General features: G+C 41.5%; 1 protein-coding gene across 2 annotated transcripts in view; it reads left to right on the top strand.

The window, feature by feature from the left end:
- The first annotated feature begins 296 nt into the window (after window positions 1-296).
- CDK5RAP1 (CDK5RAP1 mitochondrial tRNA methylthiotransferase) overlaps window positions 297-27,107 on the top strand; it is a 44,453-nt gene continuing 17,642 nt past the window's right edge. The window contains exons 1-12 of one of the 2 annotated variants that reach the window (XM_060615685.3): window positions 297-430; window positions 3,207-3,521; window positions 6,581-6,684; window positions 7,441-7,475; window positions 8,475-8,575; window positions 11,109-11,319; window positions 12,987-13,107; window positions 17,949-18,179; window positions 19,819-19,916; window positions 21,352-21,407; window positions 23,230-23,360; window positions 26,031-26,180. In XM_060615685.3, the coding sequence (XP_060471668.1) occupies window positions 3,230-3,521; window positions 6,581-6,684; window positions 7,441-7,475; window positions 8,475-8,575; window positions 11,109-11,319; window positions 12,987-13,107; window positions 17,949-18,179; window positions 19,819-19,916; window positions 21,352-21,407; window positions 23,230-23,360; window positions 26,031-26,180 (1,530 nt within the window). In that variant the 5' untranslated portion in view covers window positions 297-430; window positions 3,207-3,229. Of the gene's footprint in view, window positions 431-1,885; window positions 2,074-3,206; window positions 3,522-6,580; window positions 6,685-7,440; window positions 7,476-8,474; window positions 8,576-11,108; window positions 11,320-12,986; window positions 13,108-17,948; window positions 18,180-19,818; window positions 19,917-21,351; window positions 21,408-23,229; window positions 23,361-26,030; window positions 26,181-27,107 lie in introns of those variants that run through there. The other variant, XM_060615695.3, reaches the window with a different exon arrangement.

Below are 27,107 nucleotides of genomic sequence, written 5' to 3'. Positions count from 1 at the left end.
GCTATGACAGCGCAGAGCCCCATGCCGAGCTCCATCTCATCCATAGGGAGAGACATCGTGACCTGAGCCAAAATCAAGGGTCGGATGTTTAACCCAGCGAGCCACCCAGGCGCCCCTCCGGTGTATACTTTACATTTAGGGCACATTAACTCGCACTCACTCCATTCCAAGCGCTGGGTTGCCGCAGGCCAACTAGGGGCGACCAGACAGGTCAACACCGCAGCGGTTCCCCAAGGCGGGGAGCGGGAAGCCGGGAGCCACCCGGCCGGCACAGGAGGAGGCGCTTCCGGTGCGCAGCCAGGGACGGAAGCCGAGGCGGACCGGAAGTCGCTTGTGCGCGCGCTCCGCGGCGGCGGAAGGCGGAGGTGGGGGTCCAGGCCGCTTGAGGGGAGCTCCTGTCGCCGGTTGCTGGGTTTTGGGGCTGCGGGAGGTGAGCGGCCGGGGCGGCGGAGGTGGCCCGTGTTTGGGGCAGGAGGGCGGCGGGGCCCCGCAGGTGCGCGGCGTTCAAAGGGAGATGGCGCGGGCCCTGGAGTCAGGCTGTCGGGTTCGCGCCCCAGCTCCGCTGCCTGCTCGCCTGTGACCTTGGGCAAGTCACCCCTCCTTGCCCCCAAGCGTTAGCCTCTTCACCTGTGAAGCGGGGATGATAGAAGCTGCTCTACGCTGCTGCTGTGAGGATTAAATACTGTAATCCATGGGAAGGGCTAAGCACCGCGCCTGAAGCCTGGTAACCACCCAAGAAAATGTTTGGGATGTTTATCGTTTATGTTCACTTTTGTTGAAGTGAGGTTGCCGTCTTAACGTTATTGGCGACTACCAATTTTTGAGCCCCGCCCCCCAGCCCCTACATTGTGTTCTGCAGACATTTTACTTGCGTTATCACATTTGATCCCCCCAGCATTCGCAGAGATGGGTACTATTGAGAAATGGAAGCCCTCCGAGTTTAAGAAGCACCCCAGGTGCCCAAGGTTACCTGGCTAGGCAGCATGTGGGTCAGACTACGACTCCAGAGCTCATGCTCTTAACTGTATTGCTCTGTACCTCCCAGGAAAGGGAGTGTGGGCTGCAAATGTGCAGTTATTGAAGACTTACTGTTGGGTTTTTAATATTTCTTTAATTGTCACAACACCTCTGGGACACAGGTACTGCTTTTAATCCTTATTTTACAGATGTGGAATTGGCAGCTCAGAGATGGGAATTTGACTTGCCCAAGGTCACACAACAAGTAAGGGGCAGGAAAGAGTGACTTTAAAGCTCTCTCTAAAAGACTGCTGTTCTCTGATACTTGAATGTAGCTTAGCATTGCTCCTGCCTAAAGTGCGGGTAGCCTATATGGCAGGTGATCAAGTGAGAAAGGTCATCCGCCACATCTGCTCATTTTACATGTACGGCTCGTGCCAGGAGTCAGTTACTGAATGGGAGATGCTGAGAATGTAGAAATGAATGAGATTTGTTCCCTGCTTTTAGGAACCTGTCTGCCTGTAAGGGATGGCAGAAGTATAAGTAGTAATTAACAGCAGAGTGTGATGAGTCTTGAGATAGAGATTAGAAGGAGGCTTCGGGAACCCAGAGGAGGACCCCAGCTTAGACTTTGAGGATACAGGCTTCTAGGAGGAAACAGATCTAAAAGCTTAGGAGTTGGCTCAGTAAGTATATAGAAGATATACTGGGCAGAGAGAACAGTGTGTATAAAAGCCTAGAAGCTAGTGAAGATCAGTACAGAAATGTCTGGTATGACTGGAGTAAGGCAGTCAGGCTGGAGACCCTGAAGGGGTCTGAAGTCCTTTAAGGACGTGTGGTAGAAAGAATGTCTCCATCTCATTCTTTGAGTCATCTAGGTTACTTCCTGGGAGGCATCCACTGTTTCTTTAAAAAAAAAAATTTTTTTAATGTTTATTTATTTTTGAAGGAAACAGAGCGAATGGGGGAGGGGCAGAGAGAGAGGGAGACACAGAATCCAAAGCAGGCTCCAGGCTCTGAGCTGTCAGCACAGAGCCTGACCCAGGGCTCGAACTCACGGACAGTGAGATCATGACCTGAGCCGAAGTCGGACACTCCACCAACTGAGCCACCCAGGTGCCTGCAACCACTGTTTCTTATGCATTCTGTAGATACTATGTTCATTTATAAGTGTGTACCTTAATATTCTTGCCTTCCTTCCCCCACAGATTAAAGTACAGCATATTATAGGTACTATTGAACACTGTGCTTCCTTGTTTTTGTCATGTATAGATTCAGCCTTACTTTCCAACAGTTGCATTTTATTCCATTGTAAGGATGTACCATGTCTTATTTAACTAGTTCCCTTTTGATGGCATTTAGATCTTTTCCATTCCTTTGCTATTAGAAACACTGCTGCATTGAATATCTTTATACGTGGGGCATTTTGTACATGTAAGACTGTATCTGTAGGATAAATATCTAGGAATGGAACTGCTTGGTCAAAGTGTTTGTGTAATTTTCATGGAAAGTGGCAAATCACCCTGTATAAAGATTTGTAATATTCCATCCCCCCAGCTGTGTGTGAGAGGGCCTGGGTAGGAACTTTGAAGGCAGCAATTTGAGATTCTTGGAGGGTGGGAGGAGTCACTGATCAGACATGGTGCCTCATGTTAGATACTTACCATTTGAAGGAACTCAAAGGAAGATGCCTTCAGACAGTGGTTTTCATAGAAACAGGCATTGTAGCAAGGTGGCTAGGAGCGCCTGCTTTGTAGTCCTATAGACCTTCATTTGAGTCCTGGCTCTGTTGCTTAGGTGGAGCTTAGGTAAGTTCCTTAGCCTCTCTATGTCTGTTTCCTCATCTCTGAATGGGGTAACAATGGTGTCTACTGTCTATTTTGCCAAGGATTTCTGTGAAGATTTAATGCATTATTACACGGAAAGCCCTTGAAACTGTTCCTAGCACAAGGTGCTACTTTGTTATTTTGTCACACCATCTCATCTCTCTACCACCCTTTTGTTTTGAAAATTGCCTGGATTTGTATATCTCTGGCACCCCTTTGTGTGATCTTGGGTAATTGCCCCAGTTTTTTTTTTTTTTGTTTGTTTGTTTTGTTTTTTGTTTTTAACCTGTAAAATAGGGATAATATTAAGAGTATCTTCTTGGGTTTTTGTGTATTAAATGTATTAATACACTGGAAGTGCTTATAGCATTGCCCTATATGTCGTGTTAGTAAACATTGGTGATACGTGTTCTTCTTTTGCAGACTTTGGCTGTTGGTTTAGTGCCATGCATCCTTTACAGTGTGTCCTGCAAGCACAGAGATGGGGCCCCTTGGCTTCTGTGTCCTGGCTGCTGTTCAGGACCTGCAGGGCACAGAGTAGTGTCCACGGCACCACATGTCCCGGTCCAGGAAGGCAGCAGGAAAATGGAGTTCAGAAGGATTTCAGCTCTAGGCTGGCTGCTGGCCCGACTTTTCAGCATTTTTTAAGAAGTGCTTTAGATCCTCAAGAGAAGCCTGACGTGGAGGACCCACCCCCCTATCTCACAGTGGATGAACTTTCTGGGAGGCAGAGAAAAGGTTGGTTTTATTTTTCTTTTCTCTTTGGACTTCTGCTTTGCTCCTTTCCAGCATTCCTGATTCTTAATTGTTCTTTTATTGCAGACCTGGCTCTGCAGGGTTAATAGTATGGGAAGGCTGCTGGCTTATGGAATTGTCAGACTTTATCAAGTCACGTTAATATAAAGAAACTCATACTTTTGGTCCATGTGACTGGGGGTGGAAGTCCTGGGGAGTCCTCTCTTTGGTTACTTTTGGAAACCCTATAGTCTCTGTTCTGATTTTTAGATTGTCTTAAGTCATAAGGCACCTTTCACTATTGGTGCTGTAGAAATTCACTTTTTATGCTTCAATAAAGGTTTTCTGAGAAACACTATGCAGTCAGTTAAAATACCTTTTCTTTTTTTCTTTTTCTTTTTTCTAAAGTTTATTTATTGGGAGAGACAGAGAGACAGACAGGGAGAGAGAGAACCAGTCGGGGAGGGGCAGAGAGAGAGGGAGACAGAGGATCCAAAGCCGGTTCTTTGCTGACCAGAGAGCCTGATGCAGGGCTTGAACTCACAAACCGCGAGATCATAACCTGAGTAGAAGTCAGATGCTTAACCAACTGAGCCACCCAGGTGTCCCAAAATGCCTTTTAAAAAAAAGTTTGAAAAAATAAAAAACAAGTTTGAAGAGACATTGAAGGGCAACCAGATCTCTCCCCCTTTGCTCTGTTTCAAAAAAAATATTTCCTTCTATAATTCTTTTTTTTCCAAATGTTTAAATATTTATTTGCTTGTTTATTTTGAGAGAGAGAGAGAGAGAGAGAGAGAGAAAGTGTGTGTGCGTGAACAGGGCAGGGGCAGAGAGAGAGAGGGAAAGAGAGAATCTCAAGCAGGCTCCATGCTGTTAGCGCAGAGCCGGATGGGGGGCTCTGTCCCACAAACTGCGAGATCATGACCTGAGCCAAATCAAGAGCTGGATGCTTAACTGAGCCACCCAGGTGCCCCTCCTTCCACAATTCTTAAAGATTTGATTGCAATCATATAGCACAAATCATTTGTAACTTGATGTTTTCATTTGACACTTTTCTAAATACTGCAGTCTTCATAATCAAATTTTTAAAAATTGGTACAAAATATTACATTGTGCTGTACTATGATGTACCTGTTCCCTATAGTAGGACATTAGGTTGTTTCAAAAGTTTTTATAAGTAATGCTATAATATGTATCTTTGTATACACACACACACACATATACATATAAGTAGTGGGTGTATATTTTCTAAGACCTTTTTTTTCAGAGTAAATATCAAGGAGTTGAATTAGTAAATCAAGGAGTGTGTACATCTTATGACTCCTGCTAGGTATTTTGTAGTCTTTTTTTTTTTTTTCTTTTTAAATGTTTACTGATTTTTGAGAGAGCAAGCACAAGTGGGGGAGGGGCAGAGAGAGAGGGAGACAGAGGATCTGAAGTAGGCTCCAAGCTGTCAACACACAGCCCAATGTATCTCAAACCCAGGAACTGTGAGATCATGACCTGAGCCAAAGTCAGGTCATGACCTGAGCCAAAGTCAGGTCATGACCTGAGCCTCAACCTGCTGAGCCACCCACACACCCACTAGTCCTCTTTTTTTAGACAAGGAAAGTGAGCCAAAGAGCATTAAAAAACCCCCAAAATCTGATGTTTCTTTCTTTTATAAATTACTGCTGTTTTCTGTTGGTTTTCATAGGATTTTTTTGTCATCAACTTTTAACTTCATTTTGACTTTATTTGGGTCTGTGGATTAAAGATTGCTGGTGGGGACAGGGGTTGATAGAGGAATTTAGTTTGAAAGGGCTTGCCAGAGTGTGAAATTGATGTTCCTATTTTTTTTTTAAGTTTATTTATTTATTTTGAGAGAGAGAGAGAGAGTGCAGCCAGGGGAGGGGCGGAGAGGGAGGAAGAGAGAGAGAATCCCAGGCAGGCCCCATGCTTTCTCATGAACCGTGAAATCATTACCTAAGCCGAAGCCAAGGGTCCGACGCTTAACCGCTTAATGGACTGAGCCACCCAGGCACCCTTTGATGTTGTGAAAGCTTTAGGTGGCTCAGTTGGTTAAGCATCCAACTCATGATTCCAGCTCAGGTCATGATTTCACGGTTCGAGAGATTGAGACCTGTGTTGGACCCTGTGTTCACAGTGCAGAACCTGCTTTGGATTCTCTCTCTCCCTTTTTCTCTTTGCCTCTCCTGCACACTTGCTCACATGCTTTCTGTCTCTCAAATAAATAAACATTAAAAAAGAAGCTTTATGCACATGTGTTTTACGTCATAATACAGCTATACTTTTTTTTTTTTAAAGGTTTTATTTTTAAGTAATCTCTACTTCATCATGGGCTCTACTTCAACCTGGGGCTCAAACTTACACCTGGAGATCAAGAGTCCCATGCTCTGCTGACTGAGCCAGCCAGGTGCCACAATGCTTGCTTTCATTTGAGATGTATATTTGTAATTTGTAGTTTGTTTGTAGTAGGAAGTTACCTCATTTTTATTTTGTGGCTTTGTGTACCCTCCTGCCATTGTTGTTATTTTCAGAGGTTGGAGAACCTTGTTTTGAGAAGGAGGAGTGTAATGGATTTAAATTTATTTTGGGGGCCCCTGGGCAGTTCACTTGGTTTAGCCTCTGACTCTTGATCTCAGCTCAGGTCTTGATCTCCAGGTTGTGAGTTCAAGCCCTGTGTTGGGCTCCACATTGGGCATAGAGCCTACTTAAAACATTTTTTTTCCCCCCTAAGTTGATAATCAACACTATCAGCTAGTCCTCCCTTTTCTGTTTTTATAACCACGTTGCCTTGATTCTCAGGTGCATGTTTCCCCTGTATTTTAAATGACATGGCCTGTAATTATGTATGTATGTATTGCAGTATTTCTTTTGTTCTAAAAGGCTGTTGTTAATTTGGCAGTACCTCTGGCAGTTAATGGTATCTTAGAATTGAGGCAACAGGGGACTTGGATAACTGGTTGCCTCAGATGTTTCTGGGGCATTTGGGAAAGAGACCTTTTGAGACATACGGTCCCTTTTAGTCTGCCTACTGTGGAATCTTCCTCTCATTGCAGTCTACCTGGAGACCTATGGCTGTCAGATGAATGTGAATGACACAGAGATAGCCTGGTCTGTCTTACAGAAGAGTGGCTACCTGCGCACCAGGAACCTCCAAGAGGTACGTGGGTTTTCTGCTTCCCTTGTTTCCTGGGCCTGGATGAGACTCTGCATTTGTGCCAGGACTTATTTTTTTTATTTTTATTTTTTTAATGTTTATTTATTTTTGAAACAGAGAGAGACAGAGCATGAACGGGGGAGGGTCAGAGAGAGAGGGAGACACAGAATCCGAAGCAGGCTCCAGGCTCTGAGCTGTCAGCACAGAGCCCGACGTGGGGCTCGAACTCACGGACCGTGAGATTGTGACCTGAGCTGAAGTCGGACGCTTAACCAACTGAGCCACCCAGGCGCCCCTGTGCCAGGACTTAGATACAGCTTTAGAAACAGGGTATGGCCTGGTGAGAGTGGGTTTCCTTGAGTAAAGTGTGTAGCATGGGACTAAGGTATATTTTTGTTCTGGTTATTTTTGAAACTTTTATGGTGGTGCTCATTTTTAGGCAAGGATCTAGGTTGAAAATGGGCTGTGAGGTGGAAGGGAACGGAGGAGTTAGTGTTTAATCTCTGTACCCAACAGAGGAGATTTAGTTGGGGAACATGAAATGATTCTGGAGCTTGATGGTGGTAATGATTGCACAATAGTGTGAATGTACTTAATGTTCCTGAACTGTACACTTAAAAATGGTTAAAATGGTAAATTTTATGTATGTTTTTACCACAGTAATAGGAATAATAGGGAAGAAAAGGCTGTAGGTAGTGATTCTACAAGGCAGATTTCAGAGATTGTAATTTTCCTTTTTTTTCCTATTTTTCCACTCAGGCTGATGTGATCCTCCTTGTCACATGTTCTATCAGGTGGGAGTTTGTTCTTTACCTAGAGAGCGAACGTGTTTTGTGTCAGAGTTAACAGTGCCAGGCTGGCCTACCTGTGGAGATGAGTCAGTGGACTTGCAGTTTTACAACATGGGAGATAGCAGCGATGGAACTGGGCTGACATTTGCCGAGCACATGCTGTGTATCCTGTCTCGTGCTGAGCACTATACATACGCTATTTTAATTCTCACAACCACCCTATGGGGTAGGTGCTATAATCGAACCCATTTTATAGATGAGGAGTATGTTGAGGCACCCAGCTTTTCCTAAGGTTTCTCTTGCAGGTAATGGCACTTGTTAGGATGTAGCATCATGAGGGTTAGGGTGCAGTCAGTGGCCGGGGACAGGGTTCTTCTGAACGGAGATGGGTGGCATCCATCAGAAGTAAACATATTCTGTTTCTTACTTTGTTTCTGTGTACAAGACACATTTGTGTTAGTGTTTCCTCAGTGTTAATAGAATCCAGCATTTTTGTTGGGGGTGTTTCTGCTGTAAGACACTGAACTAGATGGCTTTGGGAGATTCAGAAATGAACCCTCCTCCATGGAGCCTTGCTTTAAGGAGCTTAGTCTGATATGGGAACTAAAGCAGAGACACAAATAGCTCTAACATCTGGCAGAAAGCACTATATAAAAAAATCAAACAATAAAAGAGAAGTTGCTAAGTATAGGGCAAAGTATAGTTATAAGGCAGTTAAAAGGCGGACAGACTCTGTACGAGGCTTTGTGAAGTAAATTCTGAGTTTGACGTAAAGGCTTGTCAAGAGTGGAGATATGCAGGAAGGGTGTCATTGTGGGAATGGTGAATTGTAGCAAGTGGTGCTTCTTCAGTTGGCTCCCTGCCTGTCTTCCCTTAACTTAAAAGGTAGATATTCATTTAAAGGGTTGAAGTTTCTTTTGATTTTATTTCCGTTGCCCCACTCTTTTAGCTTGTGGTATAGTTGATTTTCAGGTTCAGTTATACCTCTTTTGATCTTTGTAGGGAGAAGGCTGAACAGACCATCTGGAATCGTTTACATCAGCTTAAAGCCCTGAAGACAAAACGGCTCCGCTCCCGAGTGCCTCTGAGGATTGGGATTCTAGGTATCCGGTAATTTGGAGATTTTGTGTTTTGATACTTGGGCTCCATGAAAATTAAAAAAAAAATTTTTTTTTTTTATGTTTATTGATTTTTGGGGAGAGAAAGAGAGACAGTGTGCAAGCAGGGGAGGGACAGAGAGAGATGGAGACACAGAATCTGAAGCAGGCTCCAGGGTCTGGGCTGTCAGCACAAGAGCCCGATGCAAGGCTTGAACTCACAAGCTGTGAGATCATGACCTGAGCTGAAGTCAGATGCATAACCAACTGAGCCACCCAGGTGCCCTGAAATTTTTTTTTTTAAGTTTATTTATTTTGAGAGAGAGAGTGCATACATGTGCAAATTGGGGAGAGGCAGGGGGGGCGGGGGGGGGGGGGAAGAGAGAATCCCAAGCAGGCTCTGTGCTGTCAATGCAGAGCCTGATGTTGGGCTTGATCCCATGAACCTTGAGATCATGACCTGAGCTGAGATCAAGAGTCGGATGCTCAAGTGACGAGCACCCAGGTGCCCCTTCATGTAGCTTTGTATGCTAGGGTTTCCGTTAGATGCTGGATTCCCAGCGTTTGAAGAAATGTCATGCGTCCCATGTAACTTTTGTATTTGATGTCAAAGGCTGTAGCATGAAATAAGCTAAAGCTCATAAAAAGGGCTTTTCACAGTGCCTTGAAGTCATGGGTACTCAGAATATGGTCTGTCCTTGTTAGAGTTTAATGGGGCTGATGGTGGCAGAGTTATGGATAGGAGAGAGTTTGGTGTCTGAAGCAACAGCATGAATTTAGAGTGTAGGCACCTTTCGTCTTGACTCCTGAAGTAGAGCCAAGTGAGGATCTAGATCTGCACTGACCAGTATGGTAGCCGCTAGCCACATGTGGTTATTTAAATTTAGCTAAAATTAAATAATATTAAAATTTACTTTTTCACTCTCACTAGCCACATATTGACTTCTCAGTAGTCACACTTGACTAGTGGCTACCATTTTGGACAACACAGATAAAGAATATTTCTATCATTTGAGGAAGTTCTGTTGGACAGCTCTGATCTAGATAGCTGGAAAGTATATCTCAAAAATGAATATTCTGTACCCTCTTGGTCCCAGAATTTAGTTAATGTATTTAACTTTAAAATTGGCTGTCCATTGTGGAATGATTAAATTAATTCGTCTTGATGGGTCAAAACATAGTTGGAGCATATCCTGTTATACAGATTAATGTACTAAGTGACATAGGAGGATGGAAGGATTAGCTGAAATGTTTTGTTTCTTTTTTTATTTTTTATTTTTTAATGTTTATGTATTTTTGAGAGACAGAGAGAGACTGAGTGTGAGCTGGGGAGGGACAGAGAAAGAAGGTGGCACAGAATCCCAGATAGGCTCCAGGCTCTGAGCTGTCAGCATAGAACCCGATGCGGGGCTCAAACCCACGAACTGAGAGATCATGACCTGAGCTGAAGTTGGACGCAGATCTAACTAAGCCCATCCAGGTGCCCCTGAAATGTTTTGTTTCATTTCAGTTCCTTCATTATAGAAGCCCCTGGCTATGTCTTTGTTAGGAATTTCAGAAATCCCCCCAATACTTTGTTTTTTATTGTGATAGAATATAGGTAACATGAAATTTATCATTTGAGCCCTATTTTAAAATGTACAGTTCAGCTTCAAGTTTATTCATATTGCTGTACAACCATCGCCACCATCCATTTCCAGAACTTTTTCATCTTCCCCAACTGCAGCTCTCTACCCATTAAATAACTTCCCATTTCCCTTCTCACCTTAGCTCCTGGCAACTTACCATTGTACTTTCTGCCTCTATGAATTTGATTATTCTCGGTAACTCATACAAGTGGAATCATGGAATATCTGTCCTTTTGTGAGTGGCTTATTTCATTTAGCACAATGTCTTCAAGATTCATCCATATTGTAGCATATATCAGAATTTCCTTCCTTTTTTTAAGGCTGAATAATATTCCATTTTATGTGTACACCATATCTGTTGATGGACACTAGGGTTGCTTCTACCTTTTGCCTATTGTGAATGATACTGCTATGAACATAGGTGTATAACCAAGAATAGGTTTTTTGTTTTTTTTTTTTTAATGTTTATTTTTGAGAGAGGGAGAGAGGGAGGGGCAGATTGAGGGAGGACAGAAGATCTAAAGCGGGCTCTGTGCTGACAGCAGTGAGCCCGATGAGAGGCTCAAACTCATGAAACCATGAGATCATGACTTCAACTGAAGAAATCAAGAGTCAGACCCTTAACTGACTGAGCCACCCAGGTGCCCCTGGATGATGGTTTAATTTTTTTCTGAGCATTTAATTGATTTCTTTAGTTGCTTGCTTCCTTTGGTTTTCTCATATAGGAAGATGCAGGTTCCAGTGCTATGGAAGTATTGGGCAAATTTGGGGAATGATGATGCTAGACTAAACTCTTAGAGAAGTTTCTGTGCCCTGGTCGCTGAATGTAGCTGGAGGTAATGTGTACTGAGAAGAAACCACGACACCAGATGCATTTGTGAATGGGTACTTATTTTGTTTTCCTTCCTCAGGCTGCATGGCTGAGAGATTGAAGGAGGAGATCCTCAACAGGGAGAAAATGGTGGATATTTTGGCTGGTCCAGATGCCTATCGGGACCTTCCTCGGCTGCTGGCTGTTGCCGAGTCAGGTCAACAAGCTGCCAATGTGCTGCTCTCTCTGGATGAGACCTATGCTGATGTCATGCCAGTCCAGACAAGCCCCAGTGCTACATCAGCCTTCGTGTAAGACACTGCCCAAGAGACAGGGAGTGAACTTCTCCTTTCTCACTCTTAAAATAATGTTAATTTTGCTACATTAAAGCAAATTAATACATGCATATAGGACAAAACATAAAAAACAAAAAACTGATAAAGTCAGACTCCTTCACATCTCTTCTCCCCGGTCTTGTAGGCCACCTCAGAGGCAGCCATGTTAGTAGTTTCTTGTATAGTCCTTTTAGGAGTGTTCTTTCCATATCCATTCATACATGTAATATGGGATCTTTCCTACCATTCTTTCTGTATTCTAATTTTTTACTTAAGAAAATATCTTCAGTTTTCCTATTCCTTTTTTTCTTCCCCTGAACTTTAACTGAAAAAAAGTAGTAAAATCTGGTGACAAAATAGTTCATATTTGTTGAAGAATACGTGGAAAAGATAAAAAAAAAAAACATAAAGAGGAAAGTAAGAGTCACCTATATTCCAACCACCTAATGATGAACACTGTTATCATTTTGCTATATTACTCCTGTCCTTTCCTGTGTGTGTATGCTTTGTACCTGCGTTTAGTTGTAAAAATGGGCTCTTGATGTACTTGGTTTTATAACCTTACCTTAAATGGTGAAATATTTTAATTTCATGTAATTAAATTTTCTATAACAGAGATTGGCAAATTGGCAAAAAAAAATTACAGCCTGTTTTTTGTAAATGAAGTTACTGAAATATAGCCTTACCATTTGTTTATATATCATCTGTGGCTGGTTTTGCCATTACAGTAGCAGAATTGAGTAATTGTGACACAGACCGTGTGGTCTGCGAAGCCTGAAATATTTACTGTCTGTTTCTTATAGAAAGTTTGTCAGCCTCTGTCATTTTAATGGCTATCCCACACTTCTTGGAAAGCTTAATAAAAACAATAGCTAACATTTATTAAATCGTTCTAAAGTGAACATCTTTGATATTCATAATTATTTCCTTAAGGTAAATTAATGTTTTCATATACAGGATGCAAATGGAAGAGAGTGATTTAACTTAGAAACCTAATAATTGGATCAGGAATGAGTGAGAACTATGAATTCCTGTTTTAAATCTGAAGTTTCTCAGGGGCGCCTGGGTGGCTCAGTCGGTTGAGTGTCTAACTTTGGCTCAGGTCATGATCTCACTGTCCATGAGTTCAACCCCTGTGTCAGGCTCTGTGCTGACAGCCCAGAACCTGGAGCCTGCTTTGGATTCTGTGTCTCCCTCTCTCTCTGCCCCTCCCCTACTTGTTCTCTTTCTCTCTCTCTCTCTCTGCAAAAATAAACTTAAAAAAGAAAAAAGAAATCTGAAGTTTTTCCTCCCCACACACACTTCATAATATATATATTTTTCTGGTGTAGATGTAAAAAGTTCAAATGTTTTCTATTCATGGGGTATACTCCTGGTACATCTGCACCCTTTCCCTCACCACTGTGCTCCCTCAGGGTAACTGCTCTATCTACCAGTTGCAATGTGGTTTATATCATGTGCTTAGATACTAGTTTTTAAAGATAAAAAATGTCTGCCTTAAAAATGTCTCAGATTGGTCCAGTGTGAATATGGTGCCAAGAGGATTCAGAGCCAAAGGATAACGTCTAGGGAGCTCTGACCTGCTCCTTGGGTGGGAGCAGGTGTCCCATTCCTCTTACTAAGTTTTGGTGCTTTTCCCCCAGGTCTATCATGCGAGGCTGTGACAATATGTGCAGCTACTGCATCGTCCCTTTCACTCGTGGACGGGAGAGGAGTCGGCCTGTTGCTTCCATTCTAGAGGAAGTGAGGAAGCTTTCTGAGCAGGTGAAAAGTTCTGTTGGCTTTCATCTTATAAGTGTGTTTTTAGGAGAATGAGGACAACCTTTCTAGTTTTGCTTCCTGTGCTGTCTCCGAGCTGTAGAAGTTTAGAACCATACCTGGCCAGGAAGAAATACTTGGCTGAACATCTTTGATTTGCTGCCCATGTGAAGTTTGCTTCAGAGGCAGCACAGTGGAATGGAGAGAGCATGAGTTACAGTCAGATGACTGAGTGAATTCTGGCTGCACCATTCTCTGGTTTAGTGCCCTGGCACAGGTCATGTAACTATCTTCTTTTAGTTATTTATGAAAAAAATTTCTTCTTAAGTTTTGTTCATTTATTTTGAGAGAGAGAGAAACAGAGTGTGAGCAGGGGAGAGGCAGAGAAAGTGAGAGAGAAAGAATCCCAAGCAGGCTCCACACTGTCAGTGCAGAGCCTGATGCCAGGCTCAGACTCACAAACTATGAGATCATGACCTGAGACGAAATCAAGAGTCAGATGCTTAACCCACTGAGCCACCCAGGCACCCCCTAACTATCTTCTTTTAAACACAGTTTCTTAATCTATGAAAAGAAGATAAAATAGTAACTTCCATTCTGGGTTATTGAAAGGATTGTCCTAATTTAAATGGTTTTTTGTTTTGTTTTGTTTTTAATTTTTTTTTTTTTTAACATTTATTTATTTTTGAGACAGAGAGAGACAGAGCATGAACAGGGGAGGGGCAGAGAGAGAGAGGGAGACACAGAATCCGAAGCAGGCTCCAGGCTCTAAGCTGTCAGCACAGAGCCCGACGCGGGGCTCGAACCCATGGACCGTGAGATCATGACCTGAGCCGAAGTCGGACACTTAACTGACCAAGCCACCCAGGCGCCCCAGTTTTGTTTTGTTTTTAAAGTAATCTCCATACCCAGCATGGAGCTCAAACTCCCAACCCCAAGATCAAGAGTCACATTTTTGGGGTGCCTAGGTGGTTCAGTCGGTTAAACATCAGACTCTTGATTTTGACTCAGGTCATGATCCCAGGGTTGTGGGATTGAGTCCCTCACATTGCGCTCCATGCTGGGCATGGAGACTGCTTAAGATTCTCTCTCTCTCTCTCTCTCTCTCTCTCTCTCTCTCTCTCTGTCACTCTGTCACTCTCACTCTCAAATTAGAAAAGTCACATGCTCTACTGACTGAGCCCCCCCATAGTTAAAAACTTTTTTGATGTTTATTTACTTATGTTGAGAGGGAGAGAGAGAGAGAACGAGAGTGCACACGCACCCAAGAGGGTGTGGGGGAGGGGCAGAGAGAGAAAGGGAGAGAGAGAATCCCAAGCAGGCTCTGAGCTGTTGGCGCAGAGCCCCACATGGGGCTCAATCTCATGAATTGTGAGATCATGACCTGAGTTAAAATCAAGAGTTAAACGCTTAACTGAGCCACCCAGACACCCCAGTTTATTTTATTTTATTTTATTTTTAATTTTTTTTAACGTTTATTTATTTTTGAGACAGAGAGAGACAGAGCATGAACGGGGGAGGGGCAGAGAGAGAGGGAGACACAGAATCGGAAGCAGGCTCCAGGCTCTGAACCATCAGCCCAGAGCCCGACGCGGGGCTCGAACTCACATACTGCGAGATCGTGACCTGAGCTGAAGTCGGACGCTTAACCGACTGAGCCACCCAGGCGCCCCCAGACACCCCAGTTTAAATGCTTTTAAACTACCTGGCACCCAGTAAATTTTCAGAGAATGCTTTATCTGTCCATTCTAGGAAACCTCCCAAATCTCTTGTTCATTTTATCACAGAGCCAGCTCACTAGTTGAGGGACAGAGAACAGATGAGGGTAGTGAATCCCATCAGAGGCCAGAGGGGAGATAATTGCTATTTTCCTGCTATTGGGAGCTTGTCTCCCCCCCAACTCTAGGCCTGGATCTGCTAGCCCTGAAAAAGAGGACAGTAGGTGGGAATATGGAGCTTTTCTTTCATTAGAGTCTCCCTGTTTCCTTACTTGCTTGGCTCGGGAACTGTGGGAGGCTAGCCTCTGCTCCAGTTTTTAGTCAGCAGTTTCTTCTTACAGTCTGGCAGTGCTCTCTTCTCCTCTCCATCCCTTAGTTCTCAATTCCCTGTTTGGTCCCTGGCTGCTCTCCATACCCCACCTCTGCAAGTGCTTCCTGGTCTCCAGTTGTCTCCTTCTCCCCTTCCACCTCTCCCACCATAGCAGAACTCTTCAGGATAGAGACATTCTGTTTATTTATTTTATTTATTTATTTTTCAAATTTGTTTATTTATTTTGAGAGAGACAGAGTGTGTGAGCAGGGAAGGCAGAGAGAGAGGGAGAGAGAATCCCAAGCAGGCTCCACATCGTCAGCACAGAGCCTGATATGGGGCTCGAACTCATGAACCTCGAGATCACGACCTGAGCCGAAACCAAGAGTTGGATGCTTAACAGACTGAACCACCCAGGCGCCCTTGTTAATATCTTTTTATATGTGTGTGTATTTTCCTTAGTTTTATATATATATATATATATATATATATATATATATATAATGTAATATTAATATGTAATATTAATAGTGTTAATTGTTTATATATAAATATATAATAATATATATAATATTGTTATAATAATATATATAATATATAATGTATTATACCTAATATATACACATAATATATATAACAATATAACATAATATATAATATAATATATAGTATTAATATACAATATTAATATATAATATTGTTTAGTCACCTCTAATATTAAGGCACTCCCTTAGTCATGCCATTGTTAAACCAAATTAAAAAAAGTTACAAAGGACATTATTTGGACCGTTGTTAAAAATTTGATTTATAGTATGTGGATATTTAGGGGCAAAAGAGCATGTTGTTTGTAACTTGTTCTCAGAAGGCTCAGAAAAATATGTGCTTGCATGTGTATGTGCAGAGAGAGGGTGTATCTGAGTGTGAGCATGTGAATGATAAGCAGATGGTGTGCAGTGTTAACCGTGAACCTGGGCAAAGAGTATATGGGAGTTCTTTTTACTATTCTTGTAATTTTTCTGTAAGTTTGAAATTGCATCAAAATAAAGTTAAAAAAATAGTCTATTTATAGCAACTTTTTTTTTCTTAGTGAAGTTTTATAATGCAAGTTTTCAAACAGGTAATTTGAAAGTCTAGTACAGTAAGTACAGTTAATAAACTTGTCATATTTGCTTTATCTTCCTGTCTTTATATATGCATAAATATATGTTTTTTGAAACATTTCAAGGCTGAGTTGTAGATATCAGGCTTCTTAACCCTGTATATTTCAGTATGCATCTTCTCAGAATAAGAGTTTTTCCATTCATAATACCATTATTACATGTAGAAAATTGAACAACTAATATTATATGATATGTAACTCATATTCAGAATTTCTCTTTTTTAAAGTTTATTTGTTTATTTTTAAGTAATCTCTTCACCTAATGTGGGGCTTGAACTCACGATCCTGAGATCAAGAGTCACATGCTCTTATAACTCAGCCAACCAGATGCCCCTCAAAATTTCTTAATTGTCCAAAAATATGTATGTATGTATGTATGTATGTATGTATGTATTTTTAGAGAGTATGAGTGGTAGAGGGAGGGAGAGAGAGTCTTTTTTTTTTTTTTTTTTTTTTTTTTTTAATTTTTTTTTTTTCAACGTTTATTTTATTTTTGGGACAGAGAGAGACAGAGCATGAACGGGGGAGGGACAGAGAGAGAGGGAGACACAGAATCGGAAACAGGCTCCAGGCTCCGAGCCATCAGCCCAGAGCCCGACGCGGGGCTCGAACTCACGGACCGTGAGATCGTGACCTGGCTGAAGTCGGACGCTTAACCGACTGCGCCACCCAGGTGCCCCTGAGAGAGAGTCTTAAGCAGGCTCCAGTGTGGAGCCAGACATGGGACTTAATCTCATAACCTTGAGATCATGACCTGAGCCAAAATCAAGAGTTGGATGCTTAATCTACTGAGCCACCCCAAGAATATCTTACTGCTTTTTTATTTTCAAACTAAGATCCAGTCAGACTTTGTGGTTTTATTTGTTGTTTTTTATATTTTTTCATTCTCTCTTAATTTAATTTCATTTTTTTTTGTTTGCTTTAAATGATACATTAAGTTTTTGAAGAGATCAGATACATCTGGATTTGTCTGATTGCTTCTTAATGTTGTCATTTAAAATATTCCTCTGAACTCTGATAAACTGGAAGTTAAATGTAAAAGCTTAATTCAATTTAGACTAAATACTTTGGGAAGAATACTTTATGGGCAGTGATTATATAATATTCAACTGGCAGAATGGTGTCATAATTTGATTTATAGTGTTATAGATTAACCATTATTACTGAACATTGAATTTCATCCAGGTTTTTGCTATTCTGAAAAATGCTTTGGAGATTAATTTTTATGTAAGGTTTTATTTTTCTAAAAATTAAAAAGTTCTTTTAAGGTTTATTTATTTTTGAGAGAGAGAGAGAGACAGTGCAAGCAGGGGAGGGGCAGAGAGAGAGGGAGACACAGAATCCGAAATAGGCTTCAGGCTCTGAGCTGTCAGCACAGAGCCTGACGCAAGGCTTGAGCCCACGAACCATGAGATCATGACCTGAGTCGTTGTTGGATGCTTAACCGATTGAGCCACCTAGGTGCTCTTGTAAAGTTTTATTCTGAAGTTCAGTTCTTCAGACAAGATGCCCAAATACGAAATTACTGGGTTAAAATACAGAGTAGAATACATCTATGAATGGCTCTACGTGGGTTGAACTAATATCAATTAGTGATTTGGCATGAAACTACCAAAAAAGTTTTAAATTGCTTCCAATATATTCACTTTCCCTTTCTCAGGGGCTGAAAGAAGTGACACTCCTTGGTCAGAATGTTAATAGTTTTCGGGACAGTTCAGAGGTCCAGTTCAACAATGCAGTGTCTACCAACCTCAGCCGTGGCTTCTCCACCAACTATAAACCCAAGCAAGGAGGCCTTCGTTTTGCTCACCTTCTGGATCACGTCTCCAGAGTAGATCCTGAAATGAGGATCCGTTTCACTTCTCCCCACCCCAAAGACTTTCCTGATGAGGTGAGTATCAACAGTGAACCGTGCCAAGCTGTTATCAGTATGTGTAAGCTTGCCAAAGGCTGGACCCAGTGGGATACAGCAGTCCTTGAATCTTGCTCAGGGGATCTTGTGGTGTATTGCCCTTTGATTCCACCAGAGTTAAAGTCCACCAGTGTTGGGGCAGAGATAGGACTGATATATTTCAAAAAAAAAATTTTTTTTTTTGTAATTGATGTATAGTTGACACACTATATGTATATGATGTATAATTTCAGGTGTACAACATAGTGATTTTGGCAAGTTTTATGTTATGCTGTTCTCACCACAAGTATAGAGATAGGACTGATATTCTGGGAAGTTAAGGTCACCTGGGACCATGAGGACTCTGTGGAGAGAGGTTTTATTACAAGATTTTATGGGAAGGACAGAAAGGGAGGGGATATGTTGCAGTGGGAAACAGTCCAGACTTTGGCCTGAGACAAGATGTGAGTTAAATCCTAGCTCTTCCCTTGCTTTATTAGTAGGTATGACTATTTCATCTTGTCCTCTTCGTCTGTAAAATGAGGTTAATAATAGCCTCCTGCTTTTTGGGGGGGGGTTGAGAAATAGGTATATTGTATGGAAGGTATTTACCAAGTGCTTTAGTAAAGCATAGAACGTATAGCCTACATGTGAAGCCTTTTTTTAAAGTTTTTAAAAAATTAAAAAACTTTTTTTTAAAAAATAATGTTTATTTATTTTTGAGATACAGAGAGACAGAGCACAAGTTGGGAAGGGGCAGAGAGAGAGGGAGACACAGAATCCGAAATAGGCTCCAGGCTCTCAGCTGTCAGCACAGAGCCTGATGCGGGGCTTGATCTCACGAACCACGAGTTCATGACCCGAGCCAGAGTCAGACGCCTGACTGACTGAGCCACCCGGCAGCGCCCCTTAAAGTATTTTTGATTTGGTGAAACATCTGTCTTTTTGCCCCACTGCTACTTTTTTCTCACTGGATTGTCTTCTTACTGAGTTGTAAAACTTTTTTTATGTATTCTTGGTACAAATCCTTTGTCAGTGTATTTTTTCAAATATTTTTTCCTTGTTCCAGTTTCTTGATGGTGTCTTTTAAAGTAGCTAATTAGTTTGGAAGTTAGATGAAACAAATACCAGTTTTCCTTTTTGTCCATGTCAGCCCATGGCTTGAATCTGACCTCTGCTTGCTTGCGTCACTTTTTGAAAGCGGAGATGCCATCAGGGGAAATGTCTGGGACAGACAACATGGCTTGAGCAAAAGTAAAGGATTTGGGTAATTCATGTGTTTGGTTTAATCAGCCTCTTAAGAGGGGCACCTGGGTGGCTTAGTCGGTTGACCGTCTGACTTCAGCTCGTGTCATGATCTCACGGTTCGTGAGTTTGAGCCCCACGTTGGGCTCTGTGCTGACTGCTCAGAGCCTGGAGTCTGCTTTGGGTTCTGTGTCTCTGTCTCTCTTGGCCCCGCCACTGCTCACACTTTGTCTCTTTCTCCCTCAAAAATAACTAAATGTTAAAAAAAAACAAAGCATTAAAGCTCTTTAAAAAACAAAAAGTCAGCCTATTAAGAAACAGTGGGGGTGGTATTCCTTTATGCAGGATTCTTTGGTGAGACTGTGATGACCTTTAATGTGTTCTGTTTGATCAGGTTCTGCAGCTGATTCATGAGAGAGACAACATCTGTAAACAGATCCACCTACCAGCCCAGAGTGGAAGCAGCCGTGTATTGGAGGCCATGCGGAGGGGGTCAGACTTGCTTGGGGGAGGGAGCATCCTGCACCTTTCCATGTTTTCTTAAGGACCACAGAGTGTCTAAGAACCAGCATAGTGTATAGCACATAGTAGCTGCTCAGTCAATATTTGTTATGTGAATAAACCCATGGACATTATAACCTGTTTCTATTTACTCCCTAAGTATAGACTAAGGACTGGATCACTCATTTCATTTGTTTAGCATGTTTTTTATTAAGTATTTACTGTGTGGCACACTCTTTGAAATATTAATCCTTTAGCTTTTAACATTAAAGTTTTTTAGGCCAGGGATGCCTGGGTGGCTCAGTCATTTAAGCGTCTGACTTAGACTCAGGTCATGATCTCACGGTTCGTGAGTTTGAGCACCCCATCAGGGTCTGTACTGGTGGTTGGAGCCTGCTTGGGATTCTTTCTCTTTGTCTCTCTCTGCCCCTTCCCCACTTGCGTGTTTGCTCTCTCTCTCTCAAAATAAATAAATAAACTTAAAAAAAGTTTTTTTAAGTGTTAGAATTTAAATGCGTCTCTGGTTCACTTACTTTGGGACTAATATGTACTGTAGAGATAAGACTGAAAAGATAAGGTGACAAATGGCAGGCTGTGTGGAACTAGTGCTTTGCCTTGTTTTCCACATTGGCAGTTTTAGAGATCTTTTTTTTTTTTTTTTTTTTAAAGTTTATTTATTTTGAGAGAGTGAGTGCGTGCACTCGGGCATGGGATGGACAAAAGGAGAGAGAGAGAGAGAGAGAGAGAGAGAGAGAAAATCCCAAGCAGGCTCCAGGCTCCAGGCTCCATGCTGTTAGTGCAGAGCCCCACACAGGGCTTGATATCATGAACTATGAGATCATGACCTGAGCCCAAACCAAGAATCAGACACTTAACCAACTGAGCCACCCAGGTGCCCGTAGAGATCCTCTTAAATATTTAATCTGTCTTCACTTATTAAATCAAAGGCTATTGGGGCGTCCAGGTGGCTCACTCAGTGAAGTGTCCAATTTCAGCTCAGGTCATGATCTCACGTTTTGTGGGTTCAAGCCCCACTTCAGGCTCTGTGCTGACAGCTCAGAGCCTGGAGCCTGTTTCAAATTCTGTGTCTTCCTCTCTTTCTGCCCCTCCCCTGCTCGCGCGCGCGCGCTCTCTCTCTCTCTCTCTCTCTCAAAAATAACCTTAAAAATAAAAGGCTACTTATTTTTATTTTTAAAAAAGCTATTTAAAATAATGTATGTTCTTGAACTAAAGAATCATGGGCTCTAGATTAGGTTACACTACAGGATTAGCATCAAAAGGACTGTTCTGGATACTTCAACCTACGCTTGTACTGTCCTATGTGGATAAGAAGTGATTATATGTGGTAATGCATAATGTTCTCTTTTTACAGCATTCATTTAAAGAAGATTGGTTCATCTAAGCCTTTTTTTGTTCCTTCTTGCAGATATTCAAGAGAAGCTTATGTGGAGTTAGTTCATCATATCAGAGAATCTATTCCAGGTACATTTAAGAAATGTATTCTGCTGAGCACATTACTGTACCAGTGACCACAATGCTTTTTTCAGATGCAGGCAATGCCTGTGGTACTACCTTAATGAAAAAAAGGGACTACCTTCTATACTTCCGTTCCTCCTCTTCATTTTTCTCTTTCTTTTATTTTACTCTTTTTTGGTTTTTTAATGGCTTGGTCTTGCTAGATATACTCAAAGGTGTCAGCTTGTGGCCTCAATGCTAAAGAGATTTCTCTCTCTTTTTTTATTTATTTTTATTTTATTAAAAAATTTTTTTAAAATGTTTATTTATTTTTGAGAGAGAGCGAGCAGGGGAGGGTCAGAGGGAGAGGGAGACAGAATCCCAAGCAGGCTCCGGGCTGTCAGCACAAAGCCTGATGTGGGGCTTGAACCCACGAACTGTGAGATCATGACCTGAACCTAAACCAAGAATCAGACACTTAACCAACTGAGCCACCCAGGCGCTCCTATTTGTTTAGTTTGAGAGAGAGAGACCGTGTGCAAGCAGGGGAAGGAGAGAAAGAGAGACTCCCAAGCAAGGCTGCATACTGTCAACACAGAGCCCAATGCGGGGCTCGATCTTACGAACCGTGAGATCACGACCTGAGCCGAAATCATGAGTCTGACACCAACCGACTGAACCACCCAGATCTCCCAGAGATTTCTTTTCTACAGTATTTGTGTTTCTGAACATATGGGAGAGACCTTGTTCCTTCTTTGTTAGCTGGCAGGTATGGTCTACATTAGTTCTGATTTGGGGACAGTTGATATCTTTAAAACTGTCCTTAGAGGTAATTCCTATTATCATAACTTCTTTTTCTCTTTTCCCTTCTAATAGAATTACTTTGTAGTAGTCTTTTAATTTAGATTTGGTTGACAATGTTTACATTTGTTTCCAAGTTTCTAATTATTGTTAACTTGTATTATGCATAAATACTTTTCATTTTGGAGGGGCAGGATAGCGTGGAGGCTTTCTGGGCTGCAGTTTCCTCATCTATCAAGTAAAGTTAATAAGGGGTGCCTGTCTGCCTCATTCGGTAGAGTAAGTGACTCTTGATCTTGGGGGTCTTGAATTCAAGCCTCATGTGTGGTGTGGAGTTTACTTAAAAAAAAAATAGAGTTGATAGTATGTTATTGGATTGTTGGAATAATTAAATATATTAAATAGGAAAATATAGCACTTAGTACTGTTTAGTAACTAGTAGTTATTGTTTATATGGTCTTTTAAAAAAATTTTTTTTGTAAGTTTATTCATTTATTTTGAGAGAGAGCGTGAGCAGGGAAGGGGAAGAGAGAGAGAGGCCCAAGCAGGCTCTGCACTGTCGGAGCCTGATGCAGGGCTCGAACTCACGAAACCGGGAGATTATGACCTGCACTGAAATGGAGAGTCAGACGCTTAACCGACTGAGCCACCCAGGTTCCCCTCTATGGTCTTAAATAAACTTTGTGTTAAACTAGCTTCAAAAGTATATGTTTATATGAGATATTGCAAAGTTTTCACCATTAAAAGCAGGACCAGTTTGAAAATGTGGAGTTCCTGCTGTGTCCCTAAATCCAACATGTGAAGTAAAAATATCTTTTCTTGTGCTGAGGGGAATATAGACTGAGAAGCCAGGCTTTGGCGTGGTAACATTCTAGATAAGCAGGCCTTGCTCCATAATGACTGTTCTGTCACTTGCATATGGACTGTCACTTTGTACTCCAGGGAAGGTGTACAATTGCTGTCTCTCTCTCTCTCTGTAACCCACAAGTGAAAGGCTTCTCTTGAACGTAAGCTGCAGTGACATGTTGTCTTTTGTCATGTGTTGCAGGTGTGAGCCTCAGCAGCGATTTCATTGCTGGCTTTTGTGGTGAGACAGAGGAAGATCACCTCCAGACGGTGTCTTTGCTTCGGGAAGTTCAGTATAACATGGGCTTCCTCTTTGCCTACAGTATGAGACAGGTCAGCCCTCGGATGAGGGAGAAGCTACTTCTGTGCTGGCACTGACAGAATTCATGACCCATGTCTGGTTGATTGTAGACAACTGGCAAGAAAAGAAAGTGGCAGCAGGGCAGTCCTTGAGAAGCTACAAGGATCTTACCACTCATTCTTTTTTTTTCTAGTCAGCCTATTTTATATAATTCAGCAACTTGAGATGAAAGTGAATCAGTTGTGACAATATTTGTCTTCATTAAAATATTTTAAATTATGTTTAGATCGTCTAGAATTTTAATATGAAGGGAGGGATGCCATTGTGGAGGGAGGACGCTGTTCTCTATAAGGGTAAAATAATTTCCCAACATGCAGAACGTTTTTGACTTACAGATGTGATTTGTCTTACAGATGCATTTTGTTGCCCTCCTAGCCATCCTCAGCTATTTTTAGTTTTCATTTTTTTAGGCCAAGTGAACCTACTGATACCACTTTAGAGTTTTTCCTGTAACACAGATTTCCAGGAAAACAAAGCAGAAGGATATAAGGAAGGAATGGGAGAGTAATGTGTATTTCTTGCAGAGAGGGGATAGTTCCGTTCTGCTGCCATTTTCTTGATGGTAGGGATGAATTTCCATGGGTCATTCCTCATCCCTCCAGTCAGCTCAGGGGTGTCTTTCCTTGTGTTTGGGCTGGAGGCTGAGGAGGATGGCCGATCAGGAGGGCTGATTGATGAATGATGGAACTCATGATCTTCGCCACCACTGTCATTCAGCTGCCATCAGCCAACCTAATTCATGTCTTTTATTTATTTTTTATTTAAAAAAAAAAATTTTTTTTTTTAACATTTATTTTTGAGACAGAGACAGAGCATGAACGAGGGAGGGTTAGAGGGAGGGAGACACAGAATCTGAAACAGGCTCTAGGCTCTGAGCTGTCAGCACAGAGTCCGACGCGGGGCTCGAGCTCACGGACCGCGAGATCATGACCTGAGCCAAAGTCGGCCGCCCAACCGACTGAGCCACCCAGGCGCCCCCTAATTCATGTCTTTTAAAGCCCACTGCCTAGTGTTCTGTAGGCAGCGTAAGTAGGCCATTGTATATATTTAGGTCTCTTACATAATTATTTCAGAGATGAAGCTTCAGAGTAGATGTTGGGTTCCATTTTGTTACTCTTCCATGGACATAAATATGTAAGATAAATTTTTTGTAATGCTAGAGTTGGGAAATGGGTTTTCATTGTGTGGTGGAAGCATATCTTATGGGCATTGAATACGAGTGTTTACTTTGGGATCTAATTTCTAGGTTAGGATTAAGGTTATAAAGATTGAAGTCGTCTAGTGGATGAGAGCAAGCACTCAAATTGTACCTTTCTCACTTAATAACTGTGTGATCTTGAGAAAGGTCCTTGGTCTTTTCACCTGTGAAATGAGAATAGTGCTTGGTAATGGTAAGTGCACAATAGGGGCAAGTTGTTGTTAATAAGACAAAATAGAGTAAACCCATTCGCCATTTTCCTCTGTGGATTTGGTAGTTGTCTCAAAGGCCAGTTGGTTTGAATGTCCATACTTGGATGTATAGGTTTTCCTCTTATTCCATACTTTTATCTAGCTCAGTGGTTCTCCCAACTGTGTTATATAAGCTTGTGTACATAAAACCTTAAAAAAAAAAAATAGGTGTATACACACACATATACACACATGTATGCATGCCATGATTTTAGACAATTTAAAGGCTTTTCAAGGATAAATTTCCTTTTTTTTATAGGTACTTTTTTTTTTTTTTTTAATTTATTTATTTATTTTGAGAAAGAGAGAGAAAGAGAACCAGTCAGGGAGGGGCAGAGAGAGAGGGAGACAGAGGGTCCGAAGCAGGCTGTGTGTTGTGAGATGATGACCTGAGCTGAAGTTGGATGGTCAACTGACTGAGCCACCCAGGCGCCCCTGGAATAAATTTCCTTTTAAAAAATGTTTTGGACTAGGTAATATGAGCTCATTTTAAAAAATTCGAAAGTTCAAAATAGTATGCAATGAAAAGTTCTTGTTCTTCCTTCTTCCTAGGTTGCCTGGTTTTTCATTTCCTCCCCTGAAGGCCATCACTCTTAGGAATTTCTTCTGTAAACTTCCAGAGATATTTCATGTATTTATAAACATATTTATATGTTGATCTGTACCTTATTTTTTTTAAGAGTATGTTTTGGAAAGCAATCATATCAATACATATGGAATTATCACAGTCTTTTTACAGTAGTGCAGTATTCTGTTGTGTGGATAAAGCATAATTCATTTACTAACAACCTATTGGTAAATGTTTAGGTTGCTTTGCATCTTGTGTCTTATCTATAAACAGTGCTGCTGAGTAACCTGGTACATGAGTTATTTAGTATATGTTACATTTGTCTAAAGCTTATATTTGTATCCTACAAATACATCAAGAACAATTTTGAATCTACAATTTTCATGTGCTAAATTTAGAATTTAACCCTTAGAAAAATGTGACTTTATTGCATAGTAAACTTCTTGTCTTAGAATGCTCTTAGAGCTAGAGAACCCTCCTGGTGTGGCTTGGGTTCTTGTACATATCTGTAACTTACAAGTGGAATGAACCTGGTCCTCTGTACCTTAAGAGTGGATTCAGTGGGGGGGAAAAAAAGGATTCTATGAGTCCTTGGTGACCTCCATCTCTCTTTTTATTTTTATAGAAGACCAGGGCATATCACAGGCTGAAAGATGATGTTCCAGAAGAGGTGAAATTAAGGCGTTTGGAGGAGCTTATTACTGTATTTCGAGAAGAAGCAACAAAAGCCAACATGGCCTCTGTGGGTTGTACCCAGCTAGTGCTGGTGGAGGGGGTAAGGTCATATGTATATACATATATATTTTTGTGTTTTGTTTTTTAAAGTTTGTTTTTGAGAGAGAAAGAGAGAAAGAAAGAGTGCATGCAGGGGAGTGGCAGAGAGAGAGAGGGAGAGAGAATCCCAAGCAGGCTCCACGCTGTCAGTGCAGGGCCAGATGCTGAGCTTGAACCATGGCCTGAGCCCAGATCAAGAGGCACACCAATGTTTTTTGTGTTTTAAAACACAATATGTTTCCCTTTTATTTAGATCATCTTTGATTTGTCAGAGTTTTTGTAATTTTCAGTGTACAGGTCCTATATGTATGTATTTTGTTAGATTTATACCTAAGTGTCTTTTTTTTTTTTAAGCTATTTGCTCCAATAGCAAATAGCTAGTTGCTATCGTATTTTTAATTTCAGATGTTCATTATGTTGTACAGAAATAATTGAATTTTGTATGTTTATCTTGTATTCTGTGACCTTGCTGAACTCAATAGTTCTAGGAGTTGTTTTGGCAGTTTCTTTGGGATTTTCTACATAGGTAATCATGTTTTTATGTTTTTTTTTTCCTTCCTGATATTCCAAGCTTCCTTCTTTTATCTTTTCCTGTCCGTTTAGACAGCTTTTAAACACTCTGGCAGCAGATTCTCTGTTTTTCTTCATCTTAGAATGTCTTGATTTTTCCTTCATTCTGTTTTTTTTTTTTTTGTTTTTTTTTTTTATGTTTATTTTTGAGAGAGAGTGAGAGAGTATGGGGGAGGGACAGAAAGAGAGAGGGGGACAGAGGATCCAAAGCGGGCTCTGTGCTAACAGTAGAGATGTGGGACTCAAACTCATGAACCATGAGATCATGACCCGAGCTGAAGTTGGCCACTTAACCGACTGAGCCACCCGGGCACCTCTCTCCTTCATTCTTAAAAGATATTTTTGTGCTTAGCAGCAG

This window comes from Panthera onca, chromosome A3 (assembly GCF_046562875.1).
Source record: "Panthera onca isolate mPanOnc1 chromosome A3, mPanOnc1 haplotype 2, whole genome shotgun sequence".
NCBI lineage: Eukaryota > Metazoa > Chordata > Mammalia > Carnivora > Felidae > Panthera > Panthera onca.
Note: the sequence above shows the minus strand (reverse complement) of the source record. Positions and strands in the feature narration are given on the sequence as shown.